Here is a 25396-nt window from a genome sequence, read left to right as displayed (position 1 = left end):
TAAATGCAATATCTTTACAGTAGTCCATTTTTATACGACTTTATCAATAAAGATAATATTTAAACTATGGCAGTTATTATACGACTAATAAATAAAGACAATATTATTTAAACGTTTTCTAAAGACAATATATTTGAACTAGGCCAGTTTTAATACGATTAATATATAAAGACAACATTTTAAAATTAGGGCAGTTTTTTTTTATAAAACTAATAAATAAAGACAATATATTTAAAGAAGCTAAATCCATATTCTTTGGCACCTAGAAATGGATACAGATATGTCGTAACGCATATATAATATATAAATGTAATATAAACTGATTTACAATCAATCGTTTCTGTTTTTACTGTAATTCCTAATCAGTTACATTTGGCGAAAAACGCGAAGAGTCCAAATTGAATGTCAGTCCTTGGCTTCTGGTTAATCCAGTCTACATCCTGGTAGTATTCTCCCCTGCGGATTAGATAAGATTGCAATAATATATTACAGACTATTATACCAACGGATAAATCCCGATTTCTTCCTACCGATTTTTCAGCACAACTTCCGTTTTTCACAATGGCAGACATCGACCTTAAACCGAGATTAATAACCTATAGGACGTATTCGTTAAGAATTGTAATCGGATCACTATGTCGGTGTTGTCGTGTGTTGTAAGTATTTAACGAATTAGATCTTGTTGGGTAATAATTGTGTTTATTACTCACTCATTATGTTTACATAGTAACATAGTTATCATTTTAAAAATAGTTTTGGAACATGGCCCTCACTATTTAAAAGAACTCCCCGCCTGATTTTTTTAACCTTTTAACAAATGTTGCGATGGGTACTAAATTGTAATCGCAGTCATCCGACAATAACATTTACTTGCATTTAGAAAATTATTTCAAGGAGTCGTTTGCGAAGTTAACCATTCATTTGTCTATAGAAGTATTTGAGAAATCAATATAGTAGATGTACTTCAAACAACGAATCCCATTTATTCACAGATGCGCGCGTAGAATCAGAATCAAGATTGCGCTGTGACATTCAATGCTAGCTTGTGGGAGAAGGCATTATTTCAGTAACTTTCCACAGTTAAGTTCAGACGTAGGATATGACATTCTCAATTCGGTATAAATCTCAGCTACTGGTTATAAACATCTAGTACTCGGTTATAGAACTGGTTAGCTGTATGACATATGATGCTCTACGTTATTACAATATGTTTAATAGTAACCAATTATTGGACAGTTACTTCATCGAGTACAGTGAGTGGTAATTATGAGTTAAAATTTAGTTTAATTAAAACCAATGAAACAGTGGAATCACCTATATTGACTGTTCAGAAAACAATAGCAGCAGCATGTGGTCTAGACTGTAAAAATAAAACTTGGTGCGTTTCGTTTACATTCAACATCAATAGAAACGAGTGTCGTCTTTATGATCTGAATATAAATGAAACTGAAAACTGGACCGTTGACGTAGGTGTTAGGAGTTTTACTCTTAAACCAGGTGAGAATTGAATACATTTATTTTAAATATGATACCGAAATTTTGACTATGATACTAAGGTTAATCCAACTTTCTATCAGTGCAATCTACACCAAGTAAGCTGTCATCCACTTGGCACTAGGCCTGCAAGTCACTGGCAGGCAAACTAACGCATATTGAAACTTTCGAAATACATTGCAATTATTTTTTTATCTTTCAAAGTAACGACGCGTGATTGGAATATACCGACAAATATCAAATTTCGCACTGCTTAATCCAAAATAATATGTACTCAAATTAATTATTGAACATTTATTTAATTAAGAAAATAAAAGAAAAAAATTCTAGCGCTAGATAATGTCTTTGCTCGGATTCAGTCGAATGTGAAACATGACCACCAATTAGGTTCTCATCAAATAAAGAGGTCCAGGGTGGGGTGTTAACGTCCACTCGGCACAAACTAGGTCATTTCGGGACTATCGTATGGTTCAATTTCATTTCAATAATTCGCTTGCGGGTAGGGGTCTTTAGCAGTGGAAGGAAATCGGAGGACCAAGGGGAAACCCACGGGGTTGGGCAGGAGACACTACTCATTGCCACGTAAAATCGGGGAATCGAAACTATGCTAGTTGACTGATGAATGACAGATTTTATCATAAAATGATCGAGTTTGAGGTAACTGAATCCATTTCCATACTAGAGAGAGAGAGAGAGAAATGTGGTTTAACGTCCACTCGACACAAACTAGGTCATTTCGGGAGTAACATATGGTTTAATTTTATTTCAATAATTCGCTTGCGCGTAGGGGTCTTTAGCAGTGGGGGGAAACCGGAGGACCCGGAGAAAACCCACGAGGTTGGACAGGCGACCCTACTCCTTGTCACGTACAACCGGGGATTCGAAACCACGCCAGTTGACTCAATGATAGCCCTTATGATACAGCACGCACGTGCTAACCATTCGGCCATCCAATCCCCCACATTTCCATACAAATTTTTGTGATAATTGTTACCGCTGTGTCAACATTGGGGTCAGTTTGGCGAGAAAATTCGAAATTTACATTTTTGTATATATTTTAGTGATTAAATGATTTCACTGTGTCAATATAAGAGAAATTCCAATTATATTAGGGATTTATATTTCCGATTACGGATTGGAGATTAATGATACTCCCACCTTAGACCCAATACAATGGTATTCATAAACTAAATTGAATTTCGAGTGTCTGTAACACTATCTTAGTGATAACAGAGATCAGTTTAGTAAATATATGAGTTATTTACATCAGGTATATAACGCATCTACATACAAAATAACAGGAACTTAAACTATACAGGAACTAAACTACGACAGGAACACATATAACTATATTAAATCCACCATTTTGCCCCTCGGCAAAGGCAGCGGCTGAACTCGTGTGAGTCAATACACCGGTCTCTCCGTCTCCGCTCGTCTCTAGTTGTCTTGGGTCGTCTGCCTGTCACGTTCGTTCGTTTCTAGAAGTTTTACGTCCACTAATATCGTAGACAAGCCTAACTGTCAGCAAGCTCCTGCTTATTATAGCGTACGACAATTAGGGAAAATGGTTAAGAGTGATCATCATATATGTTGTTTATTTATCAAATTATGGTATCTGTGATTACACTGCTTATTTCCTTTGAAGTCATTAACACTGACCACTAGTACATTCCCTTTGATGTCCTGCCGAGTGTTGCACACAGATCATGTAAATGATATATTGAATTAATTACATGTTTAATTAGATCATAGTCAGTTCGTGCCTTAACAGAAGTTTATACAGAGTTGAAACGTCAATATCATATATTATCAAAAACCAGCAGAGGTCATAAAGTTCTAAGCACCTAAATGAGTGCTCAATTTGATGAAAGTTGTAGAGTACTTTGTCACAGGTCCTCCAGCCGACTGCGGTAGCGGCGTAGGGGTATGTCTATTGAAGCACGTGGCGAATTTATTACACAAAATGATTCAAAAGTTGAGACACAGATGGACAGAGTATCAACTATTTGTCAAATATGCAGTGAACCATTTGACAATGAACAGCAAAACGTTATTCCGAAAATAACGGGTATTGGCGACTTTAATGAGGCGGCTAAGCTGAGTAATCATGGTTGTGATTTCGAGCTCGGTGAAAAATACCATGTGGAATGTCGCAACTTTCACTATTGCACAATGTTGTAACGCTATTGAAGTGGAGGAGCCTGTATCAAGGTCTAGACGGTCCGTGGTGCCAAAGTTCATTTTTGTGGACCGCTGTCTTTTACATGGTCTGTAAGAAAGACTAGCAGACGTTCCATTACAACAAAGCTAGTCGGTGACCTCTGTTACAACAGTAAACAGTAGAATTCGCAGGACATATTTCTGGACATGCTAATACAGGATAAATTACGACTGGACATTAATCTAGTTTTATGTAACAAATCAACATTAACGCTGGTGTCCGTATTTAGATGGTACTCATATAATTACTTGAACAGCTAATACATCTAGCATTGACATTGTTCAATCCCCTACCCTGTCCTCATAAATGCAAAAAAGAAACTGGAAATGGTTGACAACGCTCGAATCCGATGAGATTTCCTACCAGGGTAGAGAGCGGGGGGTGGTTATGTGTCCCCCCTTCCGAAAATGTGCCCTCGAATTTAGAGTTACCTTAAATACTCAAAGAAATACCCACCCTAATGAAAACATTGGGCTCTCTTTTGTTGCCGCTCCTCCCTTGTTCTAATCAAATCCAGCGATACTAAAAACCAATCGCACCCAATGTACGTACATAATATGTCCGTTTTTCATTGATGATGTAAGGGTCCCATCCAAGCTCAAAAGACCCTGTTTTCCACGGATAACTTCAAGAATAAATTTCACAGTGGGATTAATGTTTCCATTATATTCAGAATCAATTAATTTGTCTTAGTTGTATTTATGTATCTAAATGAATTTTGGAAAATTGTAACACGGGCAATGGAAACGTTTTTGCCGGTTAGCATACTCAAGTTCAATACGCATGAACTCAATCGATATTTAAACAGTCACCAATAACTTTCTTGGCCTGACTTAAAGGGTATCTTGATCGTCTTCTGGTTCTTGGGGTTGTCAGTCTACTTTCAATTCTACCCCCTACCCCGCCCCTCATTAGGGGACAGAATCGAATTGAACTTGACAGGTACCCTTACCCGTCCCTTTTGATGCTTGTTTTTCTTTACGCAAAGGTCGTTTAGTTCTTGATTGCAGCTAACTATGTTCATGTTCAGATTTTTAGTACTTAATCTGCATAATCGCATTATGCACGAGCTAAATCTGCCAATTGCAGGTCTTTCTTTAGGCCTGAAATGTTATCTAAATTATTAATTAGACAATAATTAACTTATCCAGAACGTAATCAACTCTTGATGGCATCGCTAGCTTGAGATATCTATTGGATTAGAACCCGGTCTGCTGCTTCTGATTAAATCAACAAACTGGATAATCGAGACTATGTTTGTTATCGTACCAACTTTAGTAATGATGATCAAGGCTAGGCCCAAAATTCAATCGCTAAATACGCAGTTCAGGGCGGAGCAGTTTGACTGAAATTTTTAGCAAATATTTTTTATATTATCTAGGGCCTATAGTTTTTAACTATTATAGTGATAACTACCAGCTCTTTATCTAATCTCCCATAAGGTATCTTTAACCAAGTATGGTATGGCATGGCTCACATAGACGTCAAATCGATTTACCATGTGCCATAGAACTAAAATGCCTAGGCTACAATAGTATTCACTTTGTTGAAATTTGTAAATCTTTCGTATTTTAGTTCATATGTTTTATTATCCCGCGCGGAACGAAGTTAGGGAGGGATGTTGAAATGGAGCCCGTCCGTCCGTCCTTCCGTCAATCCGTTCCGATTTCGTTTCCGGAGCATATCTCATAAAGCGTTCAAGATATCTTTCTGAAACTTTGTACACACATCAACCTATTACATTAGTTGTGCCTTTTGCTATGTAGGAATTTCTGAGATTTATATTTGTTGTGTTTCCTTGGAAACAAATTTGACTTAGTTTTTGGTGTACAATTTTTTTTCCGGAGCATATCTCATAAACCGTTCAAGATATCTTTCTGAAACTTTGTACACACATCAACCTATTACAGTAGTTGTACCTTTTGCTATTTCGGAATTTCTGGGATTTATATTTTTTGTTTCCATGGAAACAAATTTGACTTAGTTTTTGGTGTATAATTTTGTTTTCGGAGCATAGCTTATAAACCGTTCAAGATATATTTTTGAAACTTTGTACAGGCATCAACCCATTACAGTAGTTGTGCTTTTTGCTATTTAGGAATTTCTGGAATTTATATTTTTTGTGTTTCCATGGAAACACATTTGACTTAGTTTTTGGTGTACAATTTTGTTTCCGGAGCATAAACCGTTCAAGATATCTTTCTGAAACTTTGTACAAACATCAACCTATTACAATAGTTGTGTCTTTTGCTATTTAGGAATTTCTGGGATTTATATTTTTGTGTTTCCATGCAAACAAATTTGACTTAGTTTTTGGTGTATAATTTTGTTCTCTTCCTCCCCTGCACAATATCAAAATCCATAACACATCTAGTGGTATGCAGTGTCGAGCCGCCTATGCGAAGAACCGAGGTCCCGTGTATACATTGGAATGCACGTAAAAGATCCCTTGGCAGTTGGAATTCGATATAAGAGTAGGCGATAGTGCCGCTGCCCGGGCGAAATTTCCCTCATAGCACACTGTATGGCGTATGCAGGTCTTCATTAGCCCAGGTTAGGACGTTAAACCCCATTTCATTTCATTTCATTTCCAACCGCCTTTAATTATATATCAGCTATAGACATCATATACAAACAATATTATAATTTACAATCATTACTATCTTACACCACTACTCAGACATAAATCGATGTCCTACACCGTTCCTTATATACAAACGTTATTATAATCTACAACCATTACTCTATATCTTACACCATTACTCAGACATGACTCTATGTCTTACAACCTTCCTCCATCACCGACAGCCCCGCCAACCAGAAAAAAACCCTAAAAATACCCATTGGGGAAAAATAGGAAATCTGTGTCCGCCTTCAAGCAATAACTGTCTCCGGAGCTATACGCGGACGTGTATAGTTAAATATTTAACAATATAAAATTGCAATTCCATTACAAATTGATAAATAAAATATCAGAAATATTACAATAATTATATATTCTATCTCACAACATACAAGAATCAGATTACTCAGTTGTAAAAAACGTTTGTTGAATCTGGCGACTTCCGCCTGAATGAATCCCTAAGACTATTTACTGACAAATAGTACTTCATACCCCATATATTACTACTCATATGGAGAGAAATTAAATCCCTCCTAATTCCGTTCCCTCAACCGCAGGAAAAGATATTTCTCTTCCTCCCCTGCTGCATATCAAAACCCATAACACGTCTAGTGGTATGCAGTGTCGAACCGCCTAATGTCAAAGAAAGACCTAGTATCATAAATCACAATTTAAATTACAAATTCACCTTATAAACCCAAACTCAAAGACAAGCTTAAACGCTGTTTCAAATCGTCCTTGACATGAGAATCTTTAGCATTTCAGATTTCCATCGCCCATGACGTTTGAACAAACGATCAGGAATACCCCTATTTGCACATGCTGCCGCGCCTCCCCCACGCAAACTATGTAACCCATATTTTGAACAATCTATTACCCCCTGAAACGCTTCTTTACACAATTCTAATAATATAGTATAACTAAGTGCACTATTAATACTCTTAAAGGACAATACTGGTGCCAGTCATCATCAAATATGTGATAAACCTGGTTAAACACATTCCAAATATAATTATAACACAGAGATCATTGCTACGATAGCTGAGTAATACAGGTTTCCTGAATCGGAAGTGACGAACGCCAAAGGAAAACACGAGTCATGCCTCTATATAACTGACTGATGTGACGAGTGATAACAGATACACGGCCGCATTTCTGCTCACTAATAATTCCTTCGAAGACCAAAAGTTGTTATACGGGACTGTAAGAGGATACCTGACAATTCAATAAAGTAATTGAATGTCATTAGATAAGAGAACACGACAAAAATAGAAATAGTCCGTACATTCCCTTGTTTACATTCATTCTATACCATATAAAAACATGGTAATGCACGGACATTTTCTGTTTTTCTTTCGTGTTCTCTTATCTAGTGGCAGTCAATTCTTTTTATGAATTGTCAGATATCCTCTCACAGTCTCACACAACAACTTTTGATCGTGGAAGGAATAATTATTAATGAGCAGAAATTCGCCCATGTATCTGTTATCACACATCACTTCAGTCAGTTATATAGAGGGATGCCTCGTGTCTTCCTTTGGCGTTCGTCACTCCCGATTCAGGAAACCTGTATTACTCAGCTATCGTATCAATGATCTCTATGTTAAAATTATATTTGGAACGTGTTTATTTAGTTCTATGACATATGTGATAATGACTGACACCAATATTGTCCTTTAATACAATAAACCGTTGAACACCTACACAAAGCCTGAAATAAATACATGTCTTCATCTTTATTTATCCCAGCCCAATTCAAATAGCGCTCTAAATTCTTAACAGGTCATATTTTGTTGCCCGTTCGTGCTATTACAACCCATGCACCATCTCTATAAATATCAGCCTTACTTTTCTCAAGAAAAATAGACAAATGATCGTGTCGTCAAAACTTAAATCCAAAGTAGATAGCTCGATTCTTTGATATTTCACTTGATTTAAAATATCAGCTAGAGATACAGAGAGAGAGAGAGAGAAATGGGGTTTAACGTCCACTCGACACAAACTAGGTCATTTCGGGACTAACATATGGTTTTTAATTTTATTTCAATAATTCGCTTGCGCGTAGGGGTCTTTAGCAGTGGGAGGAAACCGGAGGACCCGGAGAAAACCCACGAGGTTGGAAGCTAGAGATACAGCAGACTGATTGTTTTCGTGTTGATTCATTATGATATCGTAGATAAACAACCTATCCGTGGAAACATACACGTAGTGACAACAAATCAGTGTTCAGTTGCAAAAACGTCTGTATAGAGTGGCCCACAGCCTCCATTATCTGTACTATATAAACTGACCTGTATTGACAGCATGTTGTCACGCAGATCAAACCTTCGTTTATGAGAAAAGTGCTCTCACGGGCTCGCTCGTACATTGTAGGCAGCAAACAGTCGCCAAAAATAGACATTCACGTGACAATTATTCATTCACTTATTTATCAATGAAGCCATATAAAAAATTATTCTTTACTCGTTGGACCTTTAAAAATAAGTAGTTACGAACTAGATGAAAATTTTGGCTAAAACTCGGTGATTTAATTTCTAAGTTAGTTGATTGTAACCAATGACGTATATATTGTAACGGTTCTCGGTTCAGAGTCAATTCATGTAGTTTCGCCCTTTTTCTATCTTTTAAATCCACTCTCGCGGCAACATACCGAAACTGCAAGACTGTGACAGTTACTTTTATTTAACCGTAAAACTCTGTTGTTAGTTGGTGCTCGAGTTCGTTTAGAAGATACATTGTTGCTAGCTCTAAATACGCAGAAAAAAAATGAGACTGGAAATTAATTGAACGAAATTATTTTCCCTAGTCTCGATTAACCAGACGTGTATGATTAAAATAAAATTACGGGTACTGGTCACAAGACTCGGATTCTAATCATTTTAGGGCGCTGCGAATGTGGCCTCCGGTTTTGTGTCAAATTTAATAAGAGGATGTGCCATTATGGCTGTCATTATTCGTGTTTAGTATCCTCATGCTTTCGCGGGTAAAAACTGCATTTGCAATTTCTAACACGGTGGTTACAAAACGTTTCAGTTATTATAAATCCAGCAACAACTCATTTTTCTAGAACTGAAATATAACTAAAAAGTCGCGCATTGACTGTTTCATATTTATTAAAGTTGTAATTTCATATTTTTAAGTTATATTTTTAAAATTTATTAAAATAAAGCCTTAAAATAGATGGTATCTATAAACAGTCCTACCTTGTCAAACAATAATCCTATTAATCCTATAATTCACTATTGCCAGTTGAGAAATTGGCAAAAATATCATTTTAAACTTCAAATTCAAACGTTTGAAGATAGCTATTCCATGGGGGAAAAGAAAAACAATGGAGGTAATTGTGTTATTATTTCCGGGGTCAAAGGATTTTTAAGTGGGAGAATAATACCTATGATCGTATAATAGTGAGTTGACAACCTATTGAGCAAAAGACATAGAAATAATTATGTTTTGACTTTCTTAGAAAATATGAAATTATCGCTTTAAAAATATGAAAACGCGACACGATGCGTAAATTGTGCGTCTTACTTTCAAGAACAATAGCTATAAATCAGAAATTCCCAGACTGATACATAATACGACACAACCAACCATAAGTGGTAATTCAAACACAAAGGATATATTTAAACTTAAATTTCTCTAACATTTCACTAAAAGATCCCTATTGTAGAACTTCCAACTTATTATGTAGTCATTGTCATGCCGGTTGTTTTTAATAACAGAATTTTTCAGTCATATAACAGATCAAAGAATTTTTCGAGACGCATTGTCACGTATCGACTTCTATTTTTGGATTATCTGGCACCTCAAATAGCCCGACCATATCAAAATGCATGCAGTTCCACCTTGAAATGGGTTCAATTGATTTACGGTTTATTCTATAATTTATAACACAGTTTAGAGCGCAATGTGTAGGAGTCGCATTTTTGACTTCTAAGTAGATTCTTATACAGAATTCCGGATGCAATGCTAGACATTTGGACCACTGCTGCCGAACCTATTTGAAATTGCTTGAGGCTTTTCTTTGCGTATGTCGTGTGCTCTGTTTTTGATGTGTATGATTTTTATATTTGTGATAATTATTTGAAACAAAATAGGATTATCATAAACTAAGGTCTGCGCACGCATACAAATGTTAAATTCAATCGTTAATTGTACGTACGTAAAAAAAAAAAGAATTCCGACTGCGGAAAGTAAGAATTCGTTTTTTAGAGAAAAATTTGAAACTTTGATGTGTCAGATCTCCATGTAATGTAGACCATCGAAAGTATAAAAAAACGAAACGAAATATAGATCTGTATTTTAATCAGATTGGCTGTAACGCTACTTGGGGGATCAACTTTTCCACATATTAGAAAATCCCATTCAAATGGTTAAATCACACAAATATCCAACTTAGCAGTAGTTTAATTGTTAATGAATGATGATTTTAATGGTGAGTCTTATCATATTTGTTAAAATAAGCCCCAAATATAGCTCGTTTATTGGATTTTTTCGTTCTGTACATGAACCACTCTAACATACCCCATATATTACTACGCATATGGAGAGAAACTATTTCCCTCCTAATTCTGTTCTCTCAACCTCAGGAAAATATATTTTCCGGAGCATACCTCATAAATCGTTCAAGATAATCTTCTTGCCACTTGTACAAACACCAGTCTGTGATAGTTGTGCGTTTTGCTATTTAGGATTTTCTGGGATTTCTATTTTTCGTGTTTCCTTGGAAACAAATAAACAATTCAAGAAATCCTCATGAAACTTTCTGCAAACATTAACCTATTATATTAGTTGTGCCTTTTGCTAATTTGGAATTTCTTGGATATAATTATTTTTGTGTTTCCATGGAAGCAAATTTGACTTAGTTTTTATGCACAATTTTTGTTTCCGGAGCATTTCTCATAAATCGTTCAAAATATCTTTTTGACACTTTGAACACACATCATCCTATTACAGTAGGGTTGCCTTTTGCAAATTAGAAATTTTTCGGACTTAATAATTTTTGCGTTGTCATGGAGGGGGGTTGGATGGCTGAATGGTTAGCAAGTGCGCGCTGTACCATAAAGTCTGTCATTGAGTCAACTGGTGTGGTTTCGATTCCCCGGTTGTACGTGACAAGGAGTAGGGTCGCCTGTCCAACCTCGTGGGTTTTCTCCGGGTCCTCCGGTTTCCTCCCACTGCTAAAGAACCCTACGCGCAAGCGAATTGTTGAAATAAGATTGAACCATATGTTAGTCTCGAAATGACCTAGTTTGTGTCGTGTGGACGTTAAACCCCATTTCTCTCTCTCTCTGTTGAATGATTTTTACTACACATTTGAATTATTTTTTGGTATATAATTATTTTTCTAGAGCATATCTCAGAAACTGTTCAAGATACATTTATAACACTTTCACATTCATCAACCTATTATTTTATTTTTGATGACCCTCCTTCTGTCCCCATTTCATTTCTAGACCATATTTCATTATCTGTTCAAAGAAATCTTTTTATACGCCCACATTTTCATCCACAATTGTTTGTGAACACTCTACAGGTCACAATTTTAATCCGATTTCAATGAAACCTGAAATATAGATTTATCACCGTAAGATCTCGGTTCCTTTCGATATTGGCATGTATCGGACCGTAACTTCATGGAGTATGGCCCCTGATTGTACGCAAAATCACGTTTTTAGCTTGTGGACCCTCTGGAGGTCACAATTTTCATCTGACAGAACACATTTTTTATGGGATACAATCACTAGTTTTATTCTAAAAGCACGACGTTTCGACAAGTATCCTCTTATCGTTATCAAGTATCTTTTTCGATACTTGTCGAAACGTCGTGCTTTTAGAATAAAACTAGTGATTGTATGCCATAAAAACTGTGTTCTGTTAATGTGTTTCCGATCGCTAAATGCCACTTAAAGATTATAATTTTCATCTGATTTCCATGAAACTTGAAATGCATGTTTTTAACCCATAGATCTCGGTTCCTGTCGATGGTTGAGTTCGAATTTCGTACAAATCGGACAGAAACTGACGGACAAAATGGCCGCCCCACGTTCAAAATATTGTGTATCAGGGTTGTGGACCATCTGGAGGTCAAAATTTTCATCTGATTTTAATGAAACTTGAAAGCATGTTTATCTTGGTTCCTTTCTATTTTTGTACATATCGAATTGTAACTTCCTGAATTATGGCCCCTGATTGTACGAAAAATCGCGTTTTTAGCTTGTGGCCCCTCTAGAGGTCACAATTATTATCCGATTTAAAACAAACGTTTGAATATATCACCGTTACACCGTAATTTTGTCTGAGGTCACATTTTTTTCCGATTTTAAAAACCTTTTAAATACATCACCATACCACCATAATGAAGGTTGAATTCGTATTTCGGGAAAATCGAAATGAAACTGCCCGACAAAATGGCCGCTCTTTGTACGCAAATTGTGTTAAAGTGTGTAGAGGTCACAATTTTTATTCGATTTTGATTAAACTTAAAACATATCTTTATATACCAAAGATCTCAATCCCTTTTGATATTTTCACATTTCAGGCCATAACTTTCTGGATTTTTGCCCCTGATTGTACAAAAAACCGCGTTTGTTTTTAGCTTGTTCTCTATCCATCTCTTGCATAATGTGGGCGTATCCTGCCTGGCAGCCGCTGGTTAAAACTTTATACAAACATCAAACTATTAAAGTATTTTATTTTCTGGTGTATAAGCTTAATGTTTAACATACAGCAGCTGATTGAGGTAGGCAAAGGTTGTTGTGCAAACCTTACAGGGAGTAGCGACTTTGCCTTGCCGAGCTACTATGATCAGAGTATGAATCTTCTGACTAGTCCCATTGATATTCCAAGAAGTTGTTTTTCCTTATGTCTTCCAAACAAGTTCAAGGGCGCGGGATGGTGATGAATAGTCATCTTGTTTTCTTTGTTTCTACGTTCCAAATATTAACATTGAATTTATCTCTATTTAAATTACAATGTAGACGGAATAAACCTGGCCTATCAGAAACCGACATTCACAAGTTCTGTTGTTACTGGTCGTTCCAGTGATCAATCAGTAGACGGAGATATCACACCACAAGATTTTGGTTCAAGCAATATCTGTTACCAAACGAAAGATGATGATTTTAACCCATGGTTTATTATAGATCTAGAAGATGTTTATATCATCCGAGTAATTGTGGTTTATAATGCTGACGATTATCGTGAGTAATGTAATTTCTTATCTATCAGCTATACATCAAATCGATTACATACTCGAGTGATTACACATATCATCTGTTAAGCGCCTGATTATAAGAGGGAGAGAGAGAGAGTGAGGGGGAGAGAAAGACAAAGAGAGTGTGTGAGAGAGATCGACAGGCGTGTTACGTATAAGAAGCCGCATAGAAGAGAGAGAGAGAGAGAGAGAGAGATGGGGTTTAATGTCCACTCGACACAAACTAGGTCATTTCGGGACTAACACATAGTTCAAAAATTCGCTTGCGCATAGGGGTCTTTAGCAGTGGGAGGAACCGGAGAAAACCCACGAGGTTGTACAGGCGACCCGACTCCTTGTCACGTACAACCGGGGAATCGAAACCACGCCAGTTGACTCAATGACAGACATTATGATACAGCACGCACGTGCTAACCATCCCCCCCCCGCGATTATTACAGACATTGTGGATTACACATATGATCGATTACCCACCTTGTATATAAGATATCTGATCGATACATATCGGGAGTCTCTTACACACCGGGTCTATTGCACATCTGATCGATTACACACCGGGTCAATTATACATAATGGGGTCAATTACACGCGTGATCGATTATACATAATCGATTACGCATCTGATCGATTACGCATCTGATTGATTACACTTCTGATCGATTAAACACCGAGTGAAAACATACACCCCAAGATGTATTTACAGTAAAACGTCCAAATCTGAAATTCAGATTTCATCCATTCAACTTTTAAGTTACCAAGATTTTAAAAACTTTTTTTATTTGTATTCTGTGTATCACAGCTGAAAGACTCCATGATGTCAACTATGAGGTATTTTCAACTAACCCAAACAACGACCCCTCAGCAGTTCCTAATTGTTGCGCTTCGGTTGCAAAATTCAACAAAGGAAAAAACATTATCAGATGCAATCGAGGGGTGTCTGGAAGATTCCTGAAAATTTCTATCCAAAAATCCCGATTTCTAACTCTTTGTGAAGTGGAGGTGTTTGGAAAAGCTTGTAAGTAGTTCTATTTCTTTAGATTTAATATCACATTTCTAATATTCGGCAAGCAAAAACAATCAGTTTTGTCAGTTTTAAAAAAAATCAATTATAACAAGACACGGAAAAATAGAGATTGCATTCCATTTAGGCACTTTCGCCATCTGCGATATGTAATACAACATTTGAAATATAAATCATGCATTATGTACGATGTAGATAAAAGCTGACAGTCCTTGCTATAATATTTAAACCATACATCATAAAATAGGTAAATTTCAGTAAAAAATATTTCATTCGGAGCGGAGTCATTATCGATCACAGACTAGATTAATTTTTCGCTTATAAAAACAGTTGGGCTTATTCATGAATATATATTTAAGATTGATGGAAACCTTGTTGAAAATAGCTCGTCTTCCCCTTTAAGGCCTAATAAAAGACCTGCAATAGGCAGATTTAGAATAATACCCATTAAATGTAACACACGACAGTATCAAACACTAGACTACAACAGGAGTATGAAGACAAACCTTTCGTAAATATAATGATATTTTGTTCTTGTAATTTGGCTTTCAATGTTTAATTGTGGGTTAAAGATCAATAAATTGTGACACATGGTTAAACAACCGTTTTAATAGAACAATGAAAATCCTGACAAAACAAAGGAATATAACTGAATAGATGAGATTGTTTAAAACTATTTATAATATTCAAACAGCGTATCATGTATGTCTATATAATATTAAACCACGACTTATTAACTCTTAAAGCAAGATTCAGTTATATTTATAAACTCTCAGTTATTGTTAATGTTATTGTTTCAGTGAATGCCATAAACCCGTATGATTGTGTGGATCACCGAAGTTATTCTTGTAGACAATTACCAGGTAAGACAAAAGCCATATATATCTCCTGCTGACAATTGTACCAATACAATTGACATGATTGATTTCTTCGCCCATTTGTGCTCGTGGTGTTAAAGGCCCCGGAACACTGCTTTGCCCGGGGGTCTTTAACCCCCGTTAAGGGACCCAGGATATGTGTTGATATATATTTCATCTGTACACCCTATTTACGCAGAATCGCAGACATTACACGGGGTTGTCCAAAATCTGATCAAATTTTAAAAATCTTGTATTGGATCTCAACACAAGTACTTGTGTGAAAATTATTCTACACAAACTTGTGTTCTTTTGCATTGCATTAACACAAACTTGTGTTCTTTTTAATGCCTAGATATATAAAATGTGCCGTCAACAAATATTTTGTGTTTTTAAAATCAACGCAATGAAATAAAAGACTAAATTCGAACCTCGAAAATTAATAATAAGAAGAATTAATTTATATAGTGCCGACAATTCAACCCAGCGAGCTGCTCTCGGGCGCTTTACATAAGTACAGCTAATATAAACTTACAAAAATCAATACACATTAATCCTTAAAAAAAGACAAACAAAAAACAGAAAACGTTATTTAGTACACATGGTAAAAGTCTGTCACAAACACAGCTAGATCCATATTTAATCAGTTGTATATTTGATTTTGAGATCCCTTTTATAACCTTTAATAGAATTTGCGCTTTTGGTTTCGTCTGATATTGAATTTCATAACTTCGGAGCACCGACTGCGAAAGATCTGACTGGGGTTAGTTTTTGAAAAAGGCTTAATTAAGAGGTTGTCTGACTGTGATCGAAATATTATGCGTGGTTTATTGGTGTTGAGGAGGATTCTAAGGTATTGTGGTGAAGAATCGTCATTTAGAGCAGAATACGTAATAGACAGTATTTTAAATTTTTTACGTTGACGCACTAGAAGCCAATGGAGATCTTTAAGAATTGATGTCATATGTCATATATTAATTTGGTTAAGTCTGCTTTATTTTGAAGTTTCTGAAGTCGTTTAATTTTATTTTCATGTAGATTATACAAATGTGAATTTTAGTAATCGACTCTTGATGCAACCATACTGTTTACCAACATTTTAGTCGTGTCACTATCAATGGAAGATCTATTTTTTTCCAATATTATAAATCTGAAAATTAATACTTTTACACATGGCAGAAATTTGTTTATTTATGTCCAGATTAGAGTCAAAATAAACTCCCAAGATTTATTTACAGATCCTGTTGCTGTAATAGAGATAATGCCAATTTGATAGTTTTCTGTTTTAGATTTTAGTAGTTGCTGCCTGATGCCGACTTTCATTATTTCTGTTTTGTCATCGTTCAGTTTTAATTAATTTGAGTTTATAATATGTGATAAACAGGCCTAAAGTTTGCATATCTTAGATGGTTCACAACAAGGCTGAAAAGATATATAAATTTGAGTGTCGTACAGATGGTAGTTAAAGCCATGTTTACGAATGACACTTCCTAAAGATGTCGTGTATGTAGTAAATAATAAAGGACCGAGAACGGAACCCTGTGGCACGTCACACTTTACAGCCGTTGAGTTGGATGGGGAACATTTGATAACAACTGTCTGTGTGCGGTTATCAAGGTATGACTGGAACTATGTAAGGGCTAGTGCACTTACACCAAAGTTGTTCAGCAATCTTTTAAAAATAATTTGGTGGTATTTCGTGTCAACCGCAGCTCTTAGACCAAGCAGGACTAGTACTGGTGTTTGTTTCTTATCTATTTCGTTTAGTAAGTCATTTTGAGCACGTAATGAGGCGGTTCCAGTGCTGTGTTGCTTTCTATGTGCAGATTGGAATACTTCGTTGAGGTTATTATTATGCAACAGCTTTCTCAATAATTTTTTAAAGGAAAGAAAAAAAGGATTAGAAACCATTCTATGATTCTTTAGTAATTCTTTATCAAAGTTGGGCTTTAATAGTAGGGGAAACACTAACGCCTATTTCAGAACATCCGGCATACAGCCAGAAGCCAAAGAGGTATTTATATTATCCGTGATAGCTGGGGACATCACGTCAATACACTGTTTTGGTAGCCGAGTAGGAATGGCACCTAGAGTGCACAAAGCTGAAGATGATGATCTTATTTATATCCAGATTAGATACGGTGCTAAATGTTGAGAGTTGCACGCCAGAGTAAGTATTACTGTCCTGAGAGTCGTATAGTATTAACTTTGCCAAAACTTCAGAGTCTCGATTTACTGGAAGAGCCTGTTCTGGCCCGTCTTTATTTAGGATTTTATTGACAATCTTGTGAATTTCACGGGTATCAGCACGATTCTCAAGAATGCTGTTCATAACATGGCGACGTTTTTCATTTCTTATTGTAGTGTTAGTATCATTTTTACATTTTATATATATGAATCCATAACAACTCGGACCAATAAGTAATAGTTATATACCTTGTTTTCAAGGTGTATGGGTTGATACACCGTCATTTTTTTGAGTGAGGCTCCGAGGCGAAGCCGAGGAGATCTCCACTCAAAAAAGAGACGGTGTATCAACCCATACACCGAGAAAACAAGGTATATAACTGACTAATACCAAATACTTTTTCGAGAAAAAGAGATTTTTTTTCTATTTTTCCCAGTTTCAAAAGCATTTTTCATTTCACAAATTTATCAAAGTTTCCCATTCAGAGCCCCTCAATCATCTCATCGCAAACGCTTATTTCTACTCGGGTAAATGATGTCAGTACATCACACGTGCATTTCACGGTTTAAATCAGGCCAGGGAATATGTTCATAACAGGGCTATTGATTGGTTGATCAAAGCAAACGTCATCCAATCATTTTGTACAATAGCCATTTCTGGTTGTTTTCACAAAATTCAGGCTGCGTCGATTGTAGTGGATGGCAGAAAATGAACGGGGTATTCGACAAGAATCCGACTTTATAATGTCACAGATGTATATTCCGGAGACCGAGAATATCAGTTCTGCCAACTCCCAATCAACGCGAGACCCCCCCCCCCCCATCTATCACAGAACAAGTAATTTAGAACAAGAAATTCAAGCCATATGCAAAGCAGGTGAGTCGAAAAATTCCAATTGGTGTATTAGTATTTATGATTCTTAGGGGTGTTCAAGAAATAGTTCCGTACACAACAATGGAGTGACTACAAGTGAACGCTTTCCCCCGGTTCCAATTCTATCGGCAGACATACCAGCTGATATTCTCGATTATTGGATGTGTAGATGTGTTTGTGAAATCAATAGACAAAAGGTACACCAAATCCAGCTAGTACATTAAAGAATATATGCATAGGAATAGTGACACTTGCGAGATCAGTACAAAAGATTTGATTTGAACTTTTTTGATGATAAGCAAGGTACTTTTGCTAATTTCCGTGCTACATTACATTAGACGCGCAGATGAAATCATTAAATTCGCGAGGTATTGGCATACACAGAAAACAAGCACAGCCATTAAATAAAGACGAGTTGGAATTGCCGAGTTCTCAAGTGTTTAGTGTAGAAAATGTCAAGAGATTAATTTATAATAGTAAAATATTTGGATTACGTGCTGCGGATGAGCATAAACCGATATCAAAATGTAAAGAAATGCGAGACAAAATGTTTAGAATATGACCGAGAGTCGCACACATTCGAAAAGTGCAAAGAAAGTTGAAAATGATGACTCTTTTACCATAACATGTTCAAAACGGGTTGGTGATGTTCAAATAAATATGTAAATCATGATTTTGTTATTTATGTCCCTTTTCAATTGATACACGGCCACTTTTCATCTGATACACCGTGTATACCCTCCCCTTTTCATCACAGAGTCGAAAAAAAGTATGGGTATAATAAAGTGTTATTTTGATCAATTAATAAGTGTGTTTGTTTTAATATGACTACTCGGACCAATAATAAAGTGTTGTCTTAATAAATTGATAATTATAAAATGTGTTCGTTATAATATGCATCTGTTTTCATTGAAGTAAGAAAAAAAGAAAAAGAAAAAAAGAAAGAAAGAAGTAATACAGTGTTATGTACTTTATTGATTAATTCGTATGTAAATGTACTCACCCGTGTTGCAATCTAATCAAAAATAATGAAGCACATCATGGGAAAACAATTTATTTTTAATTGATGTGATTGGAGTATGTCCAAGCGCTGATATATATATATATATATATATCATTCAAACATATTTTCAGGTGTAAATAATTTAATTAAATCAGCCTGTCCATAATATCATTTTTATTGTATTGGACGTTAAATCTGTAATAAACATCAACAGCATATTTGATTTAATAATAAAATAAATAGACACATATTTATTGTTTGTATTTATGTTTTATTGGTCAGTGTGGTCTTTTGGGTTGGTCCGAGAAGCAAAGCTAAATACTGATCCAAGTGGTCTTACATTATAGATTAATTGGTCCCAGCGGTCTTTGGGTTGGTCCGAGTAGCAGAGCTAAATATTGACCCAAGTTACAATATACATTAATTGATATTTTAGGTTTGTTTAATTTAGCATCGATATTGTTTCTATGTATATAAGTATTTCGTTTTGTCTAAAAAAAACCAAAAAAAAACCACCCGAACAATTTCCCCGGAAGTGCGTGTTTACAATAGCGGACAAGGAAAAAATTGTGGTATGTTATGAAACCGGTTCTGTAATTCAGTAATCTGATGAATCTGTCTAATTTTTCTGAAACCGTTCTTAATTAACATTAGTTATTCGGCGCTACGCCGTTGTTCAGATAACTAGAAATCGCTCGACGGGCCAACAAGTAAGAGCCGGTCTTGAAATTGTACCCAGGTTGATTGGCTGCCATCTTCTTTCAAGGTATAATAGAAATGGCAAAAATAGAAATAAACCCAGGCATGGACTAGATATGTATAATAACCTTTTTCACTTTTGTGTCAGTTGCAATGTTATCTAAATCCAGTCAGTGATGTTAATTGGCTCTTCCAATTATTGAGATTTTGCCAAAAACTCCATAAGGTAAAACTGGTAACACTTTCATTTTTTTTTAAGATTTATTTTTAACAATGTCCTATAATTATTAGTATATGTGTAGATATAATTCCACGAAAAGTATTTATAAACCACTCCAAACATGTACTTGTATTGGCCGAATCAAGTAGTTCACGTTGTGTATGCATTGTCCTACATGTATATCGGTAATCAACTACAACGAGTATGGTGGCCTATCGCTATCATTGGTTTCTTATATTAAATAAAAGGAAAATTAATTCAAATTTAGATTAAAAGTAAAAACGAAATTAAATTAAAATAAAAATCAAACTGAAAATGAAAATTAAACTGAAAGAAAAGTAAATTGAAATTGGAAACAAAGTTAAATCAAAATGAAAAGTAAAAGGAAATCAAAATAAAATTATTTTCAAATTAAAAATAATATGAAATGAAAGTAGTTAGTAGATAAAAGTGAAAGTTATTAAAGAAGCAAAACATCTTCTAATGTATCACAGTTATGATCATTCGTTGGCATGGTGAACTACTATTCCTGGTTTCAGCCACACATTTTACATCATATTGCCCCACTTTATGATCTATTAAAGCTTTATAAGAAATGCACTTAGAATAATGAACATGAACTCTTTTTTCAAAAAATAAAATCTATGATGTCTGATGAAATAATTCTTGCTCATTATGATCCTGATGCTGAGTTAGTACTCTCCTGTGATGCCTCGTCGTTTGGAATTGGGTCTGTTCTACAGCAACGAGAGGGAGATAGTAAACTTAAACCCATATCGTTCGCGCCACGAAGCCTTTCCACTGCAGAGAAAAACTACTCCCAGATTGAGAGAGAAGCCTTGTCAATAGTATTTGGTGTACACAAAATTAGGCAATATTTGCTTGCTGATTTTATGTGTATACCGTTATGAAGTGAAATATGTTTCTTCGAAAGATAATCTGTGCACGGATTACTTATTACGCATATCGTTACAAGACGATAAAAGTGATTTTAACTGTCATAATGACGAAGTTTTGTTCGTAACAAACTCTGCATTGAAAGAGGTTCCTTTAACTTCAAAGGTTATCGCCGCAGAAACCCGAAATGACATAATTCTATCAAAAGTTTTACAACTGTCCCGAGACGATTGGCCTAATCATTGTAATGTTGATGAGCTAAAAACCCTATTTTATCAGAAAGGCTGAACTGTCGATCGAACAAGACTTTTTTTTAGGCTACTCTTTTCTGATTTCCGTTGATTCTTGCTCGGAATGGTTAAGTATCGATGTGCTGAAAGAAACAATTGAAGAACTTATGTTAGGTATGCATTGTTAACTAATAGACATGATCAATGTTTGACTATCCAGGATAAAGATTCTAACTACACGTAACTTTAGGCTAGAAGTAACGTACGGGATCAACGCGGCAGATGATCGACATTGGATTGGTACATTTACATGTATGTGTTAATTCATTTAATGTCTTGTTCGTGTTGTTTTAATAAGGGGGGGTTGGTTCGACGGATGCGCGTTAGATTATTAGATCTGTCATGGTCGTCTAGTGGCGTGTATTTGATTTCTTACATGACAAGGAATACGGTTGCCTGTCCAACCTTGTGGGTTTTTTCGATGTCCTCCGGTTTACTCTCACACAGCTAAATACCCATAGACACGAGGCAATATTATTGAAATAAAGTGGATGTGTCAAGTGGATGTTAAATCTCTCTCTCTCTCTCTCCCTCTCTCTCTCTCTTATGGTCAGGTGGGTTGTTTGCAATTCACCTCCTCCCCTCCCCTCCCCCAAATCACATTGATATAAATCTACCCTATTCCATTTGTTAGGATATCGTGCCTACACAAGAAGGTACACTAAGATTGAACGTTCCGCGAGATTTAGTGTATGCAGTAATGACGGAACTAAATTCAAATGATCTTCAAGAAAGGCGATTATTGAACAAAACAAAGAAGGAATAGTGGCGTTGTTATTTAAAAAGACCCAACCGGATCCATTCATTAGATGGACATGATAAGCTGATGGGTTTTCAGAATGATAATTCCCGTTAGCTGTATATGGCTGTATGGATAGTTGCAGTCGAAAAGTGTTATGGCTCAAGATTTGGACATGAAATAAAAATCCAAAACGTATCGGACGGTGGTAAGCAGGGAGGGAGGTGGGGTATTTTTTCATTGTATAACACAATTTTATTAGTTTTGGAATTAACATTGTTTATTAACCTTCAAGGTGTCTGCTTAATATTGAGTTTGAAATATTAATTTAATTTTTCATATCATTAATGAATAAATATTAATTTAACAAAATTATTGTTATGTCATTTATCAAACATTGCAGTTTAAACAGAATAAAATGAGGGGACTGCATGGGAAAGGATGCTGTACTGAATATAAATTAGTAAAATAGAACACAAGTTTTTGTTGGTGTATATACACAAGTATGTATGAAAAAACACAAGTTTCTGAAATTTCAACACAAGTTTAAGTAATTTCAACACAAGTTTAAGTAATTTCAACACAAGTTTAAGTAATTTCAACACAAGCTTCAGAAATTTTAACACAAGTGATGTGTAGATCTTCACACAAGTATCAACACAAGTTTTGTGTTGTTTCAACACAAGTTTTGTGTTGTTTCAACACAGGTTTGTGTTACTCATAAGGTGTTTTTTTCAGTGTATGATTGTCATCTTTTTCTATAACTTATCAAGTTTGTATAATAGTCATAGAAGCTACTTAGAAGCTTAATTCCATGACACAAATCTATGTTGTTAAAACTTGGGTGTAATTTATTACGAAATAACAACATTTCATTTTACGTTCAAGAATGGGTCGACTGAATTTAAAGTTTGTGCATTTCAAATGATTGCCCAATCAGTTTGCAGTCAAATAAATTGATATACGAAGATGACAGAGATGTTAATATATGTTCTGTTCACACGTACTTATTGGTTAAGCCTAACTCACCCTGTACTACGGTCAGTCTACGGGGGAAATTTTAGTAAACATGTGCGTGAGACTTACGCATCACTTGCGTGTGCTCGACACCATAGAAGATCGCAGACTGGCATATACAGAATGTTCACCCGGTTCTCTGTGAGCCGTAGAGACTTTTGTTCCGGCACATAAACCCGGTTCCTTGCGGCTGCTCTGTGAGTTACCGAACCCTACGACCCGTGCGTATCAAAACACGCACGACAGGTTGTGAGATAGGCCTTAACCATCTGGTTGTAAGGCTACCGTTCAAGTTTAATTAATATCTATTAAATTGAAAAATATTGCCTTTGATGAATCAGATTACCGTCTTAAATCTAATCACGTCAATTATAATCCACCGGGATGTGATTTGAGTGATAAAGGATTCCCTTGCAACCTACAATATTGTATCAGTTAAATTTATAACAGGAATATCAGTCCAGAAATCTCTCAGTTCCGTTTGGTATTTACAAAAACAACTTTGGAATACACCTGAATATTCCAACGTACCCTATTAATTTAAGGTATGTTTCTTTAAATCTATAGGTGGACCAAATATTGCGTATGGAAAACTAACATCTGAAAGTTCATCACACTCGGGCCACTATTCTTACCGTGCAACAGACGGATTGAAACCAGTCAAGTACAATACGTGTACTCATTCAGCGGACGGAGACTTAAATCCCTGGTGGCAGGTGGATCTTTCGACCATCTATAATATAACCAGTCTAACTATAGCTAACAGAGTTGATGGTAAACAGTGTGAGTATATACTGTAGTCTAACTATAGCTAACAGAGTTGATGGTAAACAGAGTTAGTATTTACTATGCTATAACCAGTCTAACTATAGCTAACAAAGTCGACGGTAAACAGAGTTAGTATTTACTATGCTATCACCAGTCTAATTATAGCTAACAGAGTTAATATTCACTATAACAAGTAAACTATATTATATTTGATGGTATCCTAGAATTATAGGTAATCTAGTATAGTGAGTGACACGAAACCGGAGTACACGCAGAAAACCTGCGAAGTTGAACAGAAAACCCAACTCCTTGTCACGGGGAATCGAAACCACGCCACTTAATTCAACGATAAACCCTATTATCGGTTTTAAAGGAGCCCTTATGCTTATAGGGGTAACTATATCGAATTTAAATAATTTCAGATGTGGGCAGTCGTCTATCAAACATCAGTATTCTGGTTTATCAATCCTTGCCATCCGCATCAACTCCATCCACACTGTGTAAATTTATACCAGGAGAATTCGGATGTATTATTAGAACCGTAGAATGTGACGAGGTGACTATTGGACGATGGGTTAGAATTACCAAACCTACAGAAATATTAACACTGTGTGAAGTAGAAATAACAGGTAATATTGAATAGACATCAGAAAGTGAGACGAACATTTGATATAAAAAGTGAGAGAAGCATTTTTAAACACCCACTTTGATACAGTTTGATGTTAATTATTGCACTAACATTTCTTATTAATTAAGATATTAATTTACGTATGCTCAGTGTTTGGTGTTTCTTATTAATTAATTTTTATAATCACAATTATACACGTTATTTATATAAAATCTGACTAATTGTTAAACAGCGTATCATGGTTTCGTTAAATGGCTTCCGTAAGCTAATTGTTACTCGTTTGTATCTAGCACTCTATAACATGTTTGCTTGTATCATTTGATTCATGACTGTATCCCCATTAAAACGTTTTGCAGTTAATAAACTTAGTGAATGATATCCATCAAGCGGTCTTGAGAGAGAGAGAGAGAGAGAGAGAGATACATGGGGTTTAACGTCCACTCGACACAAACTAGGTCATTTCGGCACTAACATATGGTTTAATTTTATTTTAATAATTCGCTTGCGCGTAGGGGTCTTTACTTCCTTTTAAAGTATAACTTTAGTTGTGTGGTTTTTGTTTTAAAAGGAAGCATCCTACGTTTCTGAAGACTAATGTTGCCCGGACAGTGGCGCTCCGACCTACTCTCGCTTCTAATT

The 25396-nt window shown here is 35.7% G+C and overlaps 1 protein-coding gene across 1 annotated transcript; it reads left to right on the top strand.

Annotated features, from left to right (window-relative positions):
* The first annotated feature begins 1184 nt into the window (after positions 1 to 1184).
* LOC126816528 (uncharacterized) lies at positions 1185 to 25090 on the top strand. Its single transcript, XM_050543161.2, has 6 exons — positions 1185 to 1497; positions 13322 to 13543; positions 14357 to 14572; positions 15379 to 15441; positions 23929 to 24144; positions 24552 to 25090. Exons 1-6 carry the CDS (start codon positions 1185 to 1187, stop codon positions 24770 to 24772), a joined length of 1251 nt encoding a protein of 416 aa, XP_050399118.2. The 3' UTR covers positions 24773 to 25090.
* The last annotated feature ends 306 nt before the right edge of the window (positions 25091 to 25396 follow it).

This window comes from Patella vulgata, chromosome 1 (assembly GCF_932274485.2).
Source record: "Patella vulgata chromosome 1, xgPatVulg1.2, whole genome shotgun sequence".
Taxonomy (NCBI): Eukaryota; Metazoa; Mollusca; class Gastropoda; family Patellidae; genus Patella; species Patella vulgata.
Note: the sequence above shows the minus strand (reverse complement) of the source record. Positions and strands in the feature narration are given on the sequence as shown.

Coding starts and splice junctions, on each gene's coding strand:
- LOC126816528 (XM_050543161.2), top strand. CDS start 1,185: ATGATGCTCTACGTTATTACAATATGTTTAATAGTAACCAATTATTGG. Junction 14,573..15,378: donor GGAGGTGTTTGGAAAAGCTT/GTAAGTAGTTCT, acceptor TTATTGTTTCAG/TGAATGCCATAAACCCGTAT. Junction 15,442..23,928: donor TTCTTGTAGACAATTACCAG/GTAAGACAAAAG, acceptor TTAAATCTATAG/GTGGACCAAATATTGCGTAT.